The 15,736-nt window shown below is 46.8% G+C and overlaps 1 protein-coding gene across 3 annotated transcripts in view; it reads right to left on the reverse strand.

Annotated features, from left to right (window-relative positions):
* Nucleotides 1-328: 328 nt before the first annotated feature.
* Nucleotides 329-15,736, reverse strand: part of INPP5D (inositol polyphosphate-5-phosphatase D) — a 64,464-nt gene continuing 49,056 nt past the window's right edge. For 2 of the 3 annotated variants that reach the window (XM_054074667.1, XM_054074669.1), the window contains 13 exons: nucleotides 14,536-14,674; nucleotides 13,758-13,866; nucleotides 13,512-13,600; nucleotides 13,199-13,280; nucleotides 11,947-12,036; nucleotides 11,672-11,785; nucleotides 10,014-10,096; nucleotides 8,906-8,993; nucleotides 7,767-7,916; nucleotides 6,893-6,986; nucleotides 6,551-6,658; nucleotides 5,644-5,916; nucleotides 2,334-2,946 (listed from right to left, as the gene is read on the reverse strand). In XM_054074667.1, coding sequence (XP_053930642.1) covers nucleotides 2,349-2,946; nucleotides 5,644-5,916; nucleotides 6,551-6,658; nucleotides 6,893-6,986; nucleotides 7,767-7,916; nucleotides 8,906-8,993; nucleotides 10,014-10,096; nucleotides 11,672-11,785; nucleotides 11,947-12,036; nucleotides 13,199-13,280; nucleotides 13,512-13,600; nucleotides 13,758-13,866; nucleotides 14,536-14,674 — 2,017 coding nt within the window. In that variant the 3' untranslated portion in view covers nucleotides 2,334-2,348. Of the gene's footprint in view, nucleotides 1,370-2,333; nucleotides 2,947-5,643; nucleotides 5,917-6,550; nucleotides 6,659-6,892; nucleotides 6,987-7,766; nucleotides 7,917-8,905; nucleotides 8,994-10,013; nucleotides 10,097-11,671; nucleotides 11,786-11,946; nucleotides 12,037-13,198; nucleotides 13,281-13,511; nucleotides 13,601-13,757; nucleotides 13,867-14,535; nucleotides 14,675-15,736 lie in introns of those variants that run through there. The other variant, XM_054074668.1, reaches the window with a different exon arrangement.

Consider the following 15,736-nt stretch of genomic DNA (forward strand, 5'->3'; position numbering starts at 1 on the left):
ACTCTTCCTCTCATTTTCACAAGCCTGTGCTTGGCCTCTTCTGCTCTGGTAAAAGGACTGTAGGTTTTCTGTACTCCTACAATGAGTAACTGTACTGCTACCAGGGGCTACAACTTTTAAACCAGCTTACCCAGGAGGGGTCTGTGCACATGGATGAGTGCGTCCTCCGTCGCGATATTGCAGCGGCATTGTTGTATTTTCCCTGCGCTCCTCAGTGCCTTCTGGGCAGAGACCACAGTCACTGTGCGAGCTGGTGGAACACCCAACTAAAGCTGAATCATCTAGCAGGCAGCTCTGAGTTTTCAGTAAAGAATGATCAGAAAGGTGACTATTTTATTATTTTTAGGTAATCAACATGGAAACAATAGCAACAGTTAAGTCACAAACAGTCATAACCTAATTGTAACCACAGCATTAATACTTAACATGAATATAACAGAAATTACAAGTATGTTAACACTATTCATTCTCAGTCAATGAACAAAAGTGTACAGTAAGGTCAGCATTAATCTAGTAAGGATGCTACAAAACCAGCTGGCCAGTGTCCTTCAAAAGCAGCGTGCTTGCCGTAAGACAGGCTGGAATGACTGCTGTCCCTCCAGGCAGCCGATCTCCTGCGCTGCCTATGGACACTGCCTGATCTCACCCCGTTCTGCAGGTCCCCTGACATTTCCCTTTGTTTGTCAGGGGTACAAAAGCATTACCTGCTAGAAAAAAAACCCAGAGCTATGGTGCCATCAGCATCGGCCAGCCCTTACACTGTGTGAATAATGCACCTGTGCAGCCTGGGAGCTCAGCTAGAGGCAAAGTCGGCTCCCTTGGCAGTGTGTGACATTCATCTCTATCTGCTATCTGCACTCTATTCCCACCCTCCCTTAACTCCTTGCTCCACAGATAGGTCATGCTTTTGGAGCTGTACCGCTTTCAAAATGCTTTCTTTTACATATCACTCTTGAATAGGAATTCTGTAACACAGAAATACAATTTTGCTTTTGTAGGAAGGAGGTTCTTTAAATACACCCCTTCCCTCTCCTGGGCCTTATACCGTACCTTCCTCATTTTCAAAACATTCCCTAACGCATGTACTTAACCATCTGCCTCTGAACAGTAAGTACCAAAGTGACACTATGAAAGGCTGACTTGCATTCAGTATTTGTGGTCCTGGTGCCTCGTGGTCTGAGCAATGTAGGATAAACTCAGCTAGAACACTGTCATAATCATAGAGAGGGATATGCCCTCAAAAATACCCCCCACCCCAGGGTTTTTGGAACCAGACCGGAGGACATCAGTGTGAACAAAGCAGTAATCTCCATCTTTCTTCCTTCCCATGAGGATTCCTCCTAGGGTGCCATCTGCCATGGTGTTTTCACTGTAGAGACAAGAGAAGACATCAGCTTGTCTATTGTCAATTATTCTAAAAGTTTTCAGGCAGAAGGAAAAAAAAAACCTCTACAGCTTGCTCAAGTGGGCTCTCTTTTTCTCCCAAACCCATTTATTAAGACCTGTTCTGCTCCTCCTCATCCAGCTCATGACATTCTGGGGGAAAAAAAAACCCAACCAAACAACCCAAAACTCAACAGCAAATGCTCTACCAGCCCAGAAAAGTAGATGGTTGATTATTTCTGGAGAGGGTTCAGTAATGTTTTTGGACACCACTGTCCTAAGTTGGGATGTGTTTCTACAAGGTAACTACTTTTAATCATCTTTTATTCATTACAGCAAAGCAAATCTGTTAGCCATTTCTGTAGATGTAAAACTGAAAAAAGGGAGATTGAGATGAGATCTTAGGAAGAAATGTTTTCCTGTGAAGGTGGTGAGGCCCTGGCCCGGGTTGCCCAGAGAAGCTGTGGCTGCCCCATCCCTGGAGGTTGTTCGAGGCCGGGTTGTATGGGGCTTTGAGCAACCGGATCCAGTGGGAGGTGTCCCTGCCCGTGATGTGGGGGTTGGAACTGAATGGGCTTTGAGGTCCGTTCCAACCCAACCTGTTCTATGATTCTATGTGTGCTGTCAGGCCAGTTGGCTCATTCTTGGAAACAATGCAGCATGCACCAAACAATTAATCACAAAGTGGCTGACTATTTGCATTCCTCTTCTGGCCATCAAGCTAAAACACTCCAGAAGCAAAGACTTCATGCCAAACTAAGGCTGTGGTTTCACAACACAGTATCTTCTGCAGCAATATTACTGCAAGATACTCCCTCGCATGCCCTGCTCTGCAAGCCCTCTAGGTTTGTGGGACCGTGCTCTCAGCATGGTCAGGAAATGCAGAGTGAGAGCACAGTGACTAAGCCAGTACTACTCTAGCATTCTGCTCCGACACCACAGTCTAATGAAAGTTCCACCCTGCCCTATTCCCACAAGTAACACACCGGTGTAGTTGTCCTGCCAACTGGCCCCTCTTCTGTCCGATGCTTCCCAGAGTGTGGCAGCTCTGAACTGTCCCGATAGTCTCGGCCCTTGGGGTTCTGCATGTCCAGCACTGCCCGGCTCTTCGAGGGAAGGGGTGGCTTGTTTTGCTGTCCCTGGATGCTTGGGCTGACCTCAGACCTCGACGGCTTGGCCAGTTTTTTGAGTGGTGCTGAGTTTTCTAATGACATAGTCATCTTTGGTTTGCCTTGAGTCTTTTCACCTACATTCTTTTCTTCTGATTGGCTGGAGCAGGTGTAGGACCGGAATAGCTGTGTGGGGACCAGGAAAGGTGGTGATGGTTGTTTGCCGGAGGTCTTGCTGCTCTCAGGATCCTGTGATTTTGTGAGATGAAAGCTCTGATCAGGCAGTGGCGGCTGCTCTTTTCGTGAGGCCTTGAGGTAGTCTTGCTCCTTCTTTGCTGCCGCCTTGCTCTTAGAGCCCATGGAGCCATACAGTGGGTTCTCAAACATCTCTGGCTTTTGCTGTCCTTGCTCCTGTAGCAGAGGTTCTGCTGTGGTTTTCCCCAGTTCAGGTGGCCTACAGTCATCAAAGCAATATAGAAAGGGGACTGGTAAAGGGCAGGCAACAGACACTGACTGATATAAACAGAAAAGGAATAAGAAATTAAAATTAAATTGTGTGTGCAAAGGGGTAACGATAACAAACTCAGGGGAGAGAACACAATTGTGTATTGTTTTTTCTTTGTTTAGTCATTATTAACATGATAGCTGAGAGCAGATTATGCATTGTACTGTGTAAACTCCCTGCCGGACTACAGTCTTGTCAGAGTGGTACTTGTCTTCTCTTTAAACAGAGATAAGACACTGGGCCAAACTCTGCCAAGTGCTTTGATGGCTTTGTGAAGTGCACAAATCTGAATTTAAATATTAAGAACAGTCCTCAGATCTGGAAGAGAGGATTGAAATGGTTGTCTAGACAGTTACCGTAAGAGCTCTCGCATTGCACTGTAGCATTTTACAGCTAGATCAATCTCTTGGCCCAGGTGGCCAAGAAAGCCAGTAGCATCTTGGCTTGTTTCAGAAACGGTGTGTCCAGCAGGACCAGGGAGGTGATTCTGCCCCTGTACTCGGCACTGGTGAGATGGCACCTTGGATACTGTGTTTTGTTTTGGGCCCCTCACTATAAGAAAGACATAGAGGTCCTGGAGCGTGTCCAGAGAAGAGCAACGAAGTTGGGGAAGGGGCTGGAGAACAAGTCTTATGAGGAGCGGCTGAGGGAACTGGGGTTGTTTAGCCTGGAGAAGAGGAGGCTGAGGGGAGACCTTATCACTGAATACAACTGCCTGAAAGGACCTTGTAGAGAGGTGAGTGTTGGTCTCTTCTCCCAAGTGACAGGGGATAGGATGAGAGGGAATGGACTTAAGCTGCGTCAGGGGAAGTTTAGATTGGACATTAGGAAAAATTTCTTCACTGAAAGGGTTCTCAAGCACTGGCAGAAGCTGCCCAGGGAGGTGGTTGAGTCCTCATCCCTGGAGGTGTTTAAAAGATGGGTAGATGGGGTGCTTGGGGGTATGATTTAGTAGTGGACAGGTACAGTTGGAATTGGTGATCTCAAAGGTCTTTTCCAACCTAATGATTCTATGATTCTTGCTACCAATTGCACACTGTATTCCTAGGGAAGGGATAAAACTCCTTAATGCACCCAAATGCACAATATATAATTAACAGTTATGTTCTGTAGGTGAGACAATCATTGTGCATTCACAGCTGAGCCCTTTGGATTGAGGCTCAGACTGTACGATAGGATAAAGGAGGGTTCCTGGGTTTTGTATATCTTGACCTGACTTGGCAAGGCTTTCATCTGAAGAACCACCACGATACCTAGAAGATAAGCCACAATATCACTGAACAATGAGAGTCAGGGGGAATCACACACGTTCTTTGTGTATGTTCAAATGAGTTGTGTTCCTTTCTTCAAGTTATTTTCCAGAAGTCAGTACATGCAGGAGCAAAGAGCTGAGAGCGTGGGGAAGCATAGTCAGGTACAAAACAGACTGCGGCAGTGCTTGCAGCTCCGACTTCTGCAAGTCCTCGCTCAGAGAGTGCCACATACATTTATCAGTGAACTCTTTAATCAGCAGGTCGAGAAAGGTGATTCTGCCCCTCTATTCCTCTCTTGTGAGACCTCATCTGGAGTCCTGTATCCAGTTCTGGAATCCTCAACATAAGAAAGAGATGGAGCTGTTGGAACGGGTCCAGAGGAGGCTACAAGGATGATCAGAGGGCTGGACCATCCCGATACAAGGACAGGCTGAGAGAGTTGGGGTTGTTCAGCCTGGAGAAGAGAAGGTGACCTTATGGCGACCTTCCAGTACCTGAAGTGGCTACAAGAAAGCTGCGGAGGGGCTGTTCACAAAGGCTTGTGGGGATAGGACGAGGGGCAATGGGTATAAACTGGAGAGGGGCAGATTGAGACTGGACATAAGGAGGAATTTCTTCACCATGAGAGTGGTGAGGCCCTGGCCCAGGTTGCCCAGGGAAGCTGTGGCTGCCCCATCCCTGAAGGTGTTCAAGGCCAGGTTGGATGGGCCTTGGGCAGCCTGAGCCAGTGGGATGTCCCTGCCCATTGCAGGGGGGTTGGAACTGGATGGGCTTTAAGGTCCCTTCCAGCCCAAACTATTCTATGATTCCCATAACCTTAGCCCGGACTCAGAAAGCAGCTGTCACTGTGAGGAGGAGAACAAGGACACCGATTGTGTACATGCTCTAGGGTGGAGGAGCCTCATCTCTTCGCTAAATTAGGTAGGGATGGGATATTTTTGATCGCTGGATGGAAATTCTGCGTCAAGACTTGTGACAGATGCAGTGCATGGATGCAAACTTCTATAACAAGGGGGACATTTGTATATAAGTGTGAGGAGAAATTCTCTTAAAGTACTTCACATATGACATGCTAAGGAGCTATTCTTCTCATCCAGTGGGAAGAGTTATGCCACACACTCTTCCCTTTTCCTCTTTGATACTGCAGTCAACTCTGTAGTCTTCTCCTTCTCTTGGTAGAGAATTATACATATATTTAGCTTTCCTTTCACAAAAGGCTAATTCTCTTTGATTCTGTGATGTCTGAACTTGTGACCTTCACTTATCTTTTTCTAATTCTAGAGATAAAAGGCCGAGAGAATACGCTGCACCTTGAACTCCCTTGTCCAGATAATGAAGTAGTGACTGTGCAGAACGACAGGAGGGACGGGATCAGCCCCGGGTCAGAACTCACAGGTACTCTTGAGTCCGACTGCAAAGGCTTCTGTTTCCTGTAGGCTGGAGGGATAGTTTTGGAGACAGAGGTGACAAGGAGGGTGATGTGGAGGATGACTGGCTCAGTCCCATCACGGAGGTAGTCTCTTTGGGCTGCTGCTCGTAGCTCCAGAGAGAAGGTGGCTGGTCTGGTGAGGGTATCTGCTTAAGCTGGCTGGTTGCAGAGGGCTGCTGAGAGAAAGCAACCATCCCCAGGTAGTTGGGGTTGCTGATGTCTGTGGGAGCGGAGCTCCTGAAAAGAACAAGTATTGTTAGGAAGATACATATACAAATATATATTTTTTTTTTGTCTCCCTGACCAGCTACAAAGGAGTTAGTGTCCACCGAGTGCTTAAATTCAATACCACCTACTTTTCTTTTTGGTCACTGTTGCTTTAGAATCAGAGAATAGGTGGGACTCCTGTTAGCGTCTCCCTCCCTGGGTCACTGGAGAGGAAGCGGCTTGGTCAAAGCCACCTCCCCCAGCCCCAAATAGTTGCTGTGGCAGCCGCTTCCATTCCCAGGCTGCAAAGAGCAGCTTCTGCAGCTACTTAAGAGGGGCTTTTACAGGTTTCTGGGTCCAGCACTTCAACTGGCAGCTGCAGCAAGACAGGTGCAAGCAAGAGGCAAATCCCAGCACTGGGCAGCATTGCACGCTGTGGGAATATGCTGCTGAACAACAGGACAGACCCTTGGCCTTTTGAGGTTTGCCCATCTAGGGTAGCAGGCAGAAGGCAGGAAGCTGCCTGCAAAGAAATGCACCCTTGAAAGCAGAGGGACAGGACGGCGTTACCCAGGCACACCCTAGGGCTCTTCGAGAGGAAAATACAGGCAGTTCGAGCATAGCTTCCCACCCTACGCTGGCAGAGGTAGAGCAGCAAGATTACCGTAACATATCCTCCTTTCCTGGGTTGTCTGGAGAAGAGGAAGCACTCCCCCAATAGCGAGCAACGGCTGCTGCCTCTCTGGCCATCAGATGAGTAGATTTGGACTTTCTGTTGGAAATAAAAGGGCCCTGTTTAAGCAGGGTGCAGGACCCCAGTCTGACTGATGCATTCCCAGCTTTTGAAGCTTTGAGCACAGAAGCAGTGACTAGTCCTGAACAGAGAGCCCCAAAGGCAGCTTCCAGCGCTCACCATGCCTATCGACGCTGCTCCCACAGCAAGCCCAGCTTGGTGTTTATTGAGCCAACTAGTTTTCTGCAACAGACTTACCCACTTGCCCTTTACCTGTTAGTCTGATCCCAATCTTTGCTAGGCTCTAAGTTGCTGATGTTCTTTGATTTCTGCCCGATGATTTCGTCACGTTCAATCTTGACAAAATCTGAAGGAAAAAAAGGCATAAAAGATTGTTTTGGCAGCTTCAGACACCGTTTGTCTAAGTTTTCTGTGTTACTGCTTGCATAGAGGCATCTATCTTTGTCTCTTAGAAGGACAGACGGTTTTAAACAGCTGTTGCTATTATGTTTTCAACTGCCCACTCACACCTATTGTGTTTTGTTGACACAGGAAGAAGTATGAATCTTGAAATACAAAGGTCACGATCACCCAAACTGCCACATTTTACCACCTAAAATAACAGTAAATGCCATGAGGCTGCTTTTGTACTCTGAAAGAGAACAACAGGTAGCAAAAGGAAAATAGGCAAGGGTTGTGATCTTTTAACTAATGAACGCCCCTTGAGAGCCTCACACATTCTTCACAGAAGCTCCCCAGGGTGACTGGAGCAGGGAGAGCTTTGGCATCTTATCATATAGCCACTGAAAGTGGAAACCAGTTATCATCATTCAATAAAATCAGTATCAGTGACAGACAGGGGGCTCCCTCAGTCTGCCGAATTTACTTGAATGATGAAAAAGAAAAACCCAAACTGAACTGCTGTGTCTTTCTGAAAGGGTACAGGTATACTCCTGAGAACTAACAATACTCATGGATCCTTCCCATCAGCATCAAACACTCGTGCCTCTTGAGGGCTAAAAGCATCACAAGGATAATTTTCAATTCCTTGACGTTATCCCTTGACGTTATTCCTTGAAGTTATCAGAAATCTTTGGAGATGGATATTGTCTAAGGTGAGCATTGCAGAGATGATCTCGTTCCTTACCATACAGTTTCTCTCTCTGTTTTCCTTGTGATGTTTGTAACTTGATTTCACCCTGGAAGATCCCTGTTTTCTCACCATGGTGTGTCAGCACAGTATGGATAGGAGCTAAGGATTCTGTTGCTTCTATTCTCAGGGCAATGCAGCCTTCCCCTAAAAGACAACAAGGAGACAACAAGCCTGGGACTGAGAAAAAAAAAAAAACCACTGAAATCTCTTTCTTATATCAGTCATCTACTGTCACTGTGCCTGAGATTACTGGAGAGAATCTGCTTCAGATCACAGTAAGGGGTGTAATATCCAATAAATTAGAGAGGGGCAGATTTAGACTGGACATAAGGAGGAATTTCATCACAATGGCCCTGACCCAGGTTTCCCAGGAAAGTTGTGGCTGCCCCATCCCTGAAGGTGTTCAAGGCCAGGTTGGGTGGGGCCTTGAGCCCCGGATCCAGTGAGAGGTGTCCCTGCCCATGGCAGGGGGATTGGAATTAGATAATCTTTAAGGTACTTTCCAACCCAAACCATTCCAGGATTCTATGATATCTAAAGAAATCAGGGGTATTCATGTCCCTTCTTCACGTATGTGTGAAAGAGCATTGCAGACACCCATGAGTGTCCACAGGGTTCTGAGCTTCCATCGCTGGTACGGAAAACATAAGCCTACGGCTGCCATGTCAATTTATGGGATTTCAGCAAAGAGCCTTCTTTGGACAAGGACTGCAGTCTCTCGCTGGTTAGAATTTGGAATCAACTGGCACTGTCAATGACTTTTCTGTATCCAGGAGAAATGCATCAAGTAAGTGCAAGTGAAACACGATTCGCACGTTCTGAAGAAAACAATTTAAACAGACTAACTCCAGATTTAATTCCTGTGGAGAACTTTCTTTCTAAGCCACTGCTTTTTTAAGGCTTGTAAAGGTCACACAGATTGATGCTTCCAGTTTTTTTTCCTCTAATCATCATGACCTCAGAAAATATTGCCCACAATGTATTTTTGTGTTTATTGAGTTCTAAATCAGAAGTCAGAACATCATAGATGTTCAGTCTATAAGAGTTACTTCTGCTGTCTCCCACTCTTTCAGCAGTTTGGAAAAATCTGAGTAGATTTTGACTCATCCAGAACTTTAGAGCTAAGTACTTACCATAAGATTCATCACTGTCTGATGACTTAATGCTGATCAGGATGTGTTGATCCAGTAGGTATTCTGGGTCTGAAATGATTGGAGTCAGCTGCAAAGACAATTTAATGTGGGTCAATACAAGAGTTGGCTGACATGAACACGGTTCTCTCAGTTCCTCAGTCCCAAATGAGCAAAACTCAGCTGGACAAACCCATGAGTGTACCATCCCCTGCAGGATCAGCCACTTTGGTGACATTTGGAGATCTATGGTAGAAACCTACACACTTTTAGAGTCCCCGACTCTCGCTCCCAGCACAGCAGATGGAATGGTATAAATCAAACACTCATGGGCTGAGCTGCAGTTTTTTCCTGCAGTGCAGGACTGAAAATCGCTCTGGGGGGAGGTGGTCTGGATTCTGATTACAGTTGTTCCCAAAAATCTAGCTGGCCGCTGTTATCACTTATTGCAGCGCCGTTCCCCAGCCTCTCAGTGTAAGGCACTCCTTCCAAAGTCAGCAGTTCTTCTTTTGGGCTATTCGGAAGGGCACGACACACTCATTTGCTCCAGATCCAGACAGTTCATCCAGCTCCCACCATACCAGGAAATGAACAACAGCTCGGATCTCAAGGACAGGATTTGTCTGACACCAACGCACAGAACTCTATTTGTGGCCATTTATGGTTCTTTTTAAGGCAGGTGAAAAATATTTAATCAACTTTTCTCAAATATACCAAGAAAAATCCTGTCTGACAGGGTAAATTAACTGCAGGGCAGTTACTCTTTTAGCTGTTTTAGCTTCCATCTAGAACAAAAAAATGGGCCTGTCAGCATAGCTATTTTCACTAAAAAGGTGAGGAAAAAGTCACACTCCTGATTGACACAACCACAGCAGCACAATTCCTGATACAGATGAAAGGATACTGGCAATAAAGTCCTTTCCTGCTTATACCATGCTCTGTTTAGCTTAAGCCCATCCTGCATTCTTACAGACTCTTTTGAGCATAAACACCACCACAACCCTATTCCTGAAAATAATGTTTATATAAGTAAAAGATTTTTTGTTGCTTGTGGGATGCAAGAGGAAAGCTTTTCTCCTGTATGGGTATGGAAAGAATAATCCCCATTTACCTTTGGAAGTGCATCAACAAACTTGACCACAAGCTCCCCTTCATTCCCATCCTCATTTTCTCCTTCCTGGCTCTTTACAAAACCTGCAAAGCGAGGAGAAAGGAGTTCACTAGAAGAGAGACAGTAAGAACTTGGCTCCAAATCCTTTTCAGACGCTATTTCTCCAGAAGGCCTGCAATTATTTTCCCACTTGGACACAAGTTTTAAAAGCATTAAGAAGCTTTAAAGTCTGTGCTTTGGGTGAATGTTTACACAAGTAAATTTGCAAGTGATTTTACTGGAGCATTGTTAAATGGTTTTATTTTACAGTTAAACTTGGCACTGAAAAGCTCCGTGCATATATGGACTGGAGGATTAGAACATGACAGCTCTTCCTACGCCACTCAAGATAGCACAGTTTTGAAATTCTAATTTAAGATTCGTAATACACTGTTTCCATAGAAATTTATGCAAATTCTGATACAGCCAAAAAATAATCTTTTATGGAACTGTCTTTGCCACAGCGCTCTGACATGCGATAATGTGATGAAGCATCCACTGAAGGCATGCTGTCCCACTTACAGGAGCAGTCCTGTGATAGGGAATTGCTTAAAAAAAACACAGCAAGGGCACGTAGGCTCGCATTACATAAACAGCTGAGACTCAGCCCTGCAGCACAGGGACAGGGAGTGAAATCCACGGCACTGGTGGGTACAGAGCCCCATTTACAGAATCATATCACTAACCTTTAAATGGATCCTGACTTATTCTTTTCAAACCAGAGTAATTAAACTATTTGTATTAGCACAATCATAGAATCGTAGAATAGTTTGAGTTGGAAGGGACCTTAAAGCCCATCCAGTTCCAACACCCAGCCACAGGCAGGGACACCTCCCACTGGCTCAGGCTGCCCAAGGTCCATCCAACCTGGCCTGGAACACCTCCAGGGATGGGGCAGCCACAGCTTCCCTGGGCAACCTGGGCCAGGGCCTCACCACTCTCATGGTGAAGAAATTCTTCCTTATGTCCAGTCTCAATCTGCCCCTCTCCAGTTTATTGCCCCTCATCCTATCACTCCAAGCCTTTGTGAACAGCCCCTCTCCAGCTTTCTTGTTGCCCCTTCAGGCACTGGAAGGTCACTCTAAGGTCTCCTCGGAGCCTTCTCCAGGCTGAACAACCCCAACTCTCTCAGCCTGTCCTCGTATGGGAGGTGCTCCAGCCCTCCGATCATATTTGTAGCCTCATCTGGACCCGTCCCAACAGCTCCACCTGCACAATGCAGATGCTTTACTTTGAAAGCACCTGATCATTTACAGGAGACACGATTAGAAATTTCATCAATCAAGTGTTTGCTAAGTGGTGGTTTTCCGTGAGATAAGCAAGAACTATACGTGTTTCTCTTCAAGAGGGAGATAATCAGATTGTGAAAATAATAGGGAAGAGATGGTGGAAGGCTGCATGTATAGGCATGGATTACGGGTAAATGGCTGTCGGTTTTGGTTTGTTTTGTTGTCAACATAGAATAACTTGTATACTACAACAGATCTCTAGGACATCCCTTTTTGCACTGGAACAAGTGACCCACACAGCTGTTTGTTTAGATCAAAGCAAAAGGAAGGGGATTAATCCAAACAAGCTGGAAACTTGGACAGAAAGAATAAATATAGGCAAAACCATACTTTCTAAGCAGCTAGAGTGAAACTCAATGTAGAACTTAGTCTGGGACTTGGTCTTCAGAGTAGCGTAGCAATGCAGGAACTCTATCTCCCCTTGGGAATCTGTGTACTTGGAATCTAGGAAAGAGGAAGGGAAAATAGTGGAGTTTTCAGTAGCAGATAAAGAGAGAATATTTTTGAGTGGACTCTAAGATTCTGCTTTTTCTTTCAACTTATAGAAAGCACTGCATTTCATATCCAAAAGTGATGGCAGTACACTCGCAGTCAAACTGACTCACCGTTCTTTGAAACAAACTGTGAGGTGACTCCCACTTCAAAGGTGGCAAAGACAGGACTGTGGTCGCTTGTCATGATGTCAGCGGTGCAGCCTGCCAACGAGAACGGGAGGGAAGTTACTGTCCTGCGCCTGCCCTGCTCCAGGAGATGGCTGCAAAAGAAATATTATTGGGTAACTTTCCAGAAAGCAGTTCTGTCGCTGTGGTAACTGTCTCTACTCAAAGGTGTTTCTACATAATCTCATGGCAGTATATTGGAATGCGACTCTTGTCAAAATATATAAAGATTTGGTTAATGGACACAACCTCAACATGTAATTTTGCAAGTGACTGTCAGTGTAAGATTCCCGCAGTACAAAAAGCACTTGCCGGCTTCCGGGTTACCTCTGCAACATGCACAGCTAATTAAAGCTCGAATACGGCAGGAAATCACCCAAGAATACACTGGTGCTACTTCAGTGCTGCAGAGAAACTCATGACCCAAGTTTAACAGTGAGCGAGCAAGGACCTGAGCTAAGCACACACCGAGGTCAAGCAAGCCCAGGCAACTCAACAGCGTTAAAAAAGCAGATACCAGACTCTAGAGGTCTGGCACCGCACATCCCATCACCATAGCTCTGTGATCAGACCAGTCCACCTCAACCCTCACGAGACTTTGACAGCCCACTTCTCAGTCCCATGCCCAGGAGACCATCAGCATCACACTCAGATGCTTGCTCTTGCATACAGGCTGTGCCATTGCAGGAATTAATATTGAGTCTTTTTTTAAACGGGTCTGTGGGCTTCTTCTCTTCTCAGCAACACACTTTTGTGACGCCTCTCAGCAAGAAAAGAAACGGGCTCTTGGCATCACACAGTCCTTCTGGAATATGATTCAATAGAAGGAGATGTTTGCAGCTCCAGTACTTTGGACTGGACTGTGTACAAAGGATCTGCCCTGCTGGCACCATCAAGTAAGGAGCTCCTGGTGGCAACTGCACAGGAAAAATGGTTGTTGTCACCAAGAAATAACTGGTGTAAAATGGTCCTTCAGCGTGGCCTAAAACTGGCCAGCTGCAGCTGTCCGAGCAGCATTCTGCATCTAAAAGAATAACAGAATTAATTCCCAACTTTGTGCGGTTACAGGCAGAGAGATTTGGCTCCACTCTGCCTGGTTTGAGTGCCTGGCAGTGCAGGGAGATCCTACAGACTCTGCTCTGAATCGTTTCCGTTTCAGACTGTTTGCTTTGCTATCTACAATCTGTTATCTACCCACCATAGGACTGACACACAACGTGCACCATGGGGTATGATTTCCAGAGCACTCGATCACACCAGGATGGCAAATTGTACTTCATCTGCAAACCAAAGGAGAAGTGATGTCAAGAAGAAGGGAGACGACCAGTTCACAAAAGAACAGGCAAATCACTTGCCCAAGCACCATATATTTGTGTCAAAGCTTTCTGTTTGTCTCAACTCCTTTCAAAAGACTAAGAGGGCAGAAAACGCAGAGATTTGTTTTGGTCACTGTAGGAGTTACGGTCCCTGCTCTGCCATATAATTATGAAAGGAAATTGGTTTTCACCTACCCCTGTAGCTTTTTGTTTGGTGTAAGCGTACTTGTCCCGGGTACCTCTTTCAAAACGGTAAGTTGGAGCAAAAGTAATCTCTTCTTCTTCTAAAACAGAGAGAGAGCTGCGTTACAGTTTGGCCCATTGAGCACCTTCATCTGAGCAAGAGAGATGGTTGCTCTGTACCCTCTGCCCCACGTCAAGTCTGGCAGGGAAAGTTGCTGGAAATAGGTGAGGAACCTGCCAGTGAACTTGGAATCTTACCGAACTGCAGAAACACCTTTTGGTCCTTTCTCTCTATCAGAAGCTGGTCGAAAGCCAGCAGCTCCGGATACTGCTGCTGCCTGATCTTCTGGATAATATTCTCTGCTTCCTGCCAAGAGGGAAACAGCAGAGCTGCAGATGATGCAAAACCTGCTTATAAATACTCCCTTCACTTCAGAGCCAGCAAGCGCTCCTGAACTGTTGCACAGAGCTCTACCCTCTGACGTTCCCCCACCTTTCCCTTTGCTGAAAGGTCACAATCTTTGTTGCATCCCTGAACAATCGTCTGTCAAAACAGGCGTCAAAATGCCCACACATCCTCTACACCAGCACACACACACACAACCAGATGCACATCAACACCAGGCTTGCTCTTGTCTCCCGCCTACTGAAACCTATCCAGTATTTGTTACGGCTTGCCTGTTTCTGAAGGCCTGTTCTGAGCCATTAAAAGCTAACCAAACAGAGCAGAAAGGCAATCTCTGCATCAAGCTGTTGAGGGACAGATGCTCGCTTACATTGGGAAGGAGAGTTGGGACGTCTGGGGAAGCGATGCTGCTTGGAGCAGCAAAGTGCACCAGGCGGCATTCCTGGCATACCCTTGGTCCATTAATCCTTGGAGAGGGCAGAAGGGATTTCCTTACTCTGCCTCGACTCCTGCCCTGGGGATCCCTTCTTCCTCCCCTTTTGCTGCCATCTCACCCTAGATTAGGAAAAGATAGTGTTTCTATAGCAGCATGGTATTTTGTCTCTCCAGGGATTCACGCGAGTCCCTCACCGTTGGGGGCTGTTCCACACGGTAGTTCAAGTCTCCCAGCCAGAAAAGATGAGTAAAGCGATGAGTGATGTTAAACGGAGTTAGTTTCTTATCTCCCAGTGTCAGGAAGCGCAGGATATTCATGTAGTTCTGGTTGCGTCTGTCAAGACAAGAAACATCTGCCTGATATACTGAATTGCCATGCAATTTCTAACTGCCTGCGCTGGCAGAAAGTGATCCGGCCCGGCTCCACAGCTAGAGAAGAGCAGATCAGAAGCCAAGAACCTGTTTGCCGGCAATGTGCACTTGCAACCGAGAAGGCCAGCCGTATCCTGGGCTGCATCAAAAGCAGCGTGGCCAGCAGGGTGAGGGAGGGGATTCTGCCCCTCTATTCCTCTCCTGTGAGACTTCATCTGGAATACTGTGTCCAGTTCTGGAATCCTCAACATAAGAAAGAGATGGAGCAGTTGGAACGGGTCCAGAGGGAGCTACAAGGATGATCGGAGGGCTGGAGCACCTCCCATATGAGGACAGGCTGAGAGAGTTGGGGTCGTTCAACCTGAAGAGAAGGCTCAGAGGAGATCTCATAGCGACCTTCCAGTACCTGAAGGGGCTACAGGAAAGCTGGAGAGGGGCTGTTCACAAAGGCTTGTGGTGATAGGATGAGGGGGAACGGGTATAAACTGGAGAGGGGCAGATTTAAACTGGATATTAGGAAGAATTTCTTCCCCATGAGAGTGGTGAGGCCCTGGCCCAGGTTGTCCAGGGAAGCTGTGGCTGCCCCATCCCTGGAGGTGTTCAAGGCCAGGTTGGATGGGCCTTGGGCAGCCTGATCCAGTGGGAGGTGTCCCTGCCCATGGCAGGGGGTGGAACTGGATGGGCTTTAAGGTCCCTTCCAACCCAAACTATTCTATGATTCTATGAACGTGCCACCCCTGCCTTTTCACTGCACCTCAGCCAAGGTGACATACTCGATGTCTCCCGTTGAGCCGCGTAACCATGAGGCTGCAGAGCTCTCGTGCTGTACCATGTGCAGCCTGGGGAGCTGGGTGCCGGAGGGCACCCTGCTGTGACAAGAGGGCAGTGGTGTTTACAGCAGCTCTGGCTGCTCTACCTTGCGTGTAACTGCTTCCACCTGAACTGAAAGGCTGGAAAGCTGTCCTAAAGCCACTTTGGGTGCCTCCTGAGGCTCTGCTTTTCTAAGCTTTGTGTCCTAGAAACC

This window comes from Cuculus canorus, chromosome 9, assembly GCF_017976375.1.
Source record: "Cuculus canorus isolate bCucCan1 chromosome 9, bCucCan1.pri, whole genome shotgun sequence".
Taxonomy (NCBI): Eukaryota; Metazoa; Chordata; class Aves; order Cuculiformes; family Cuculidae; genus Cuculus; species Cuculus canorus.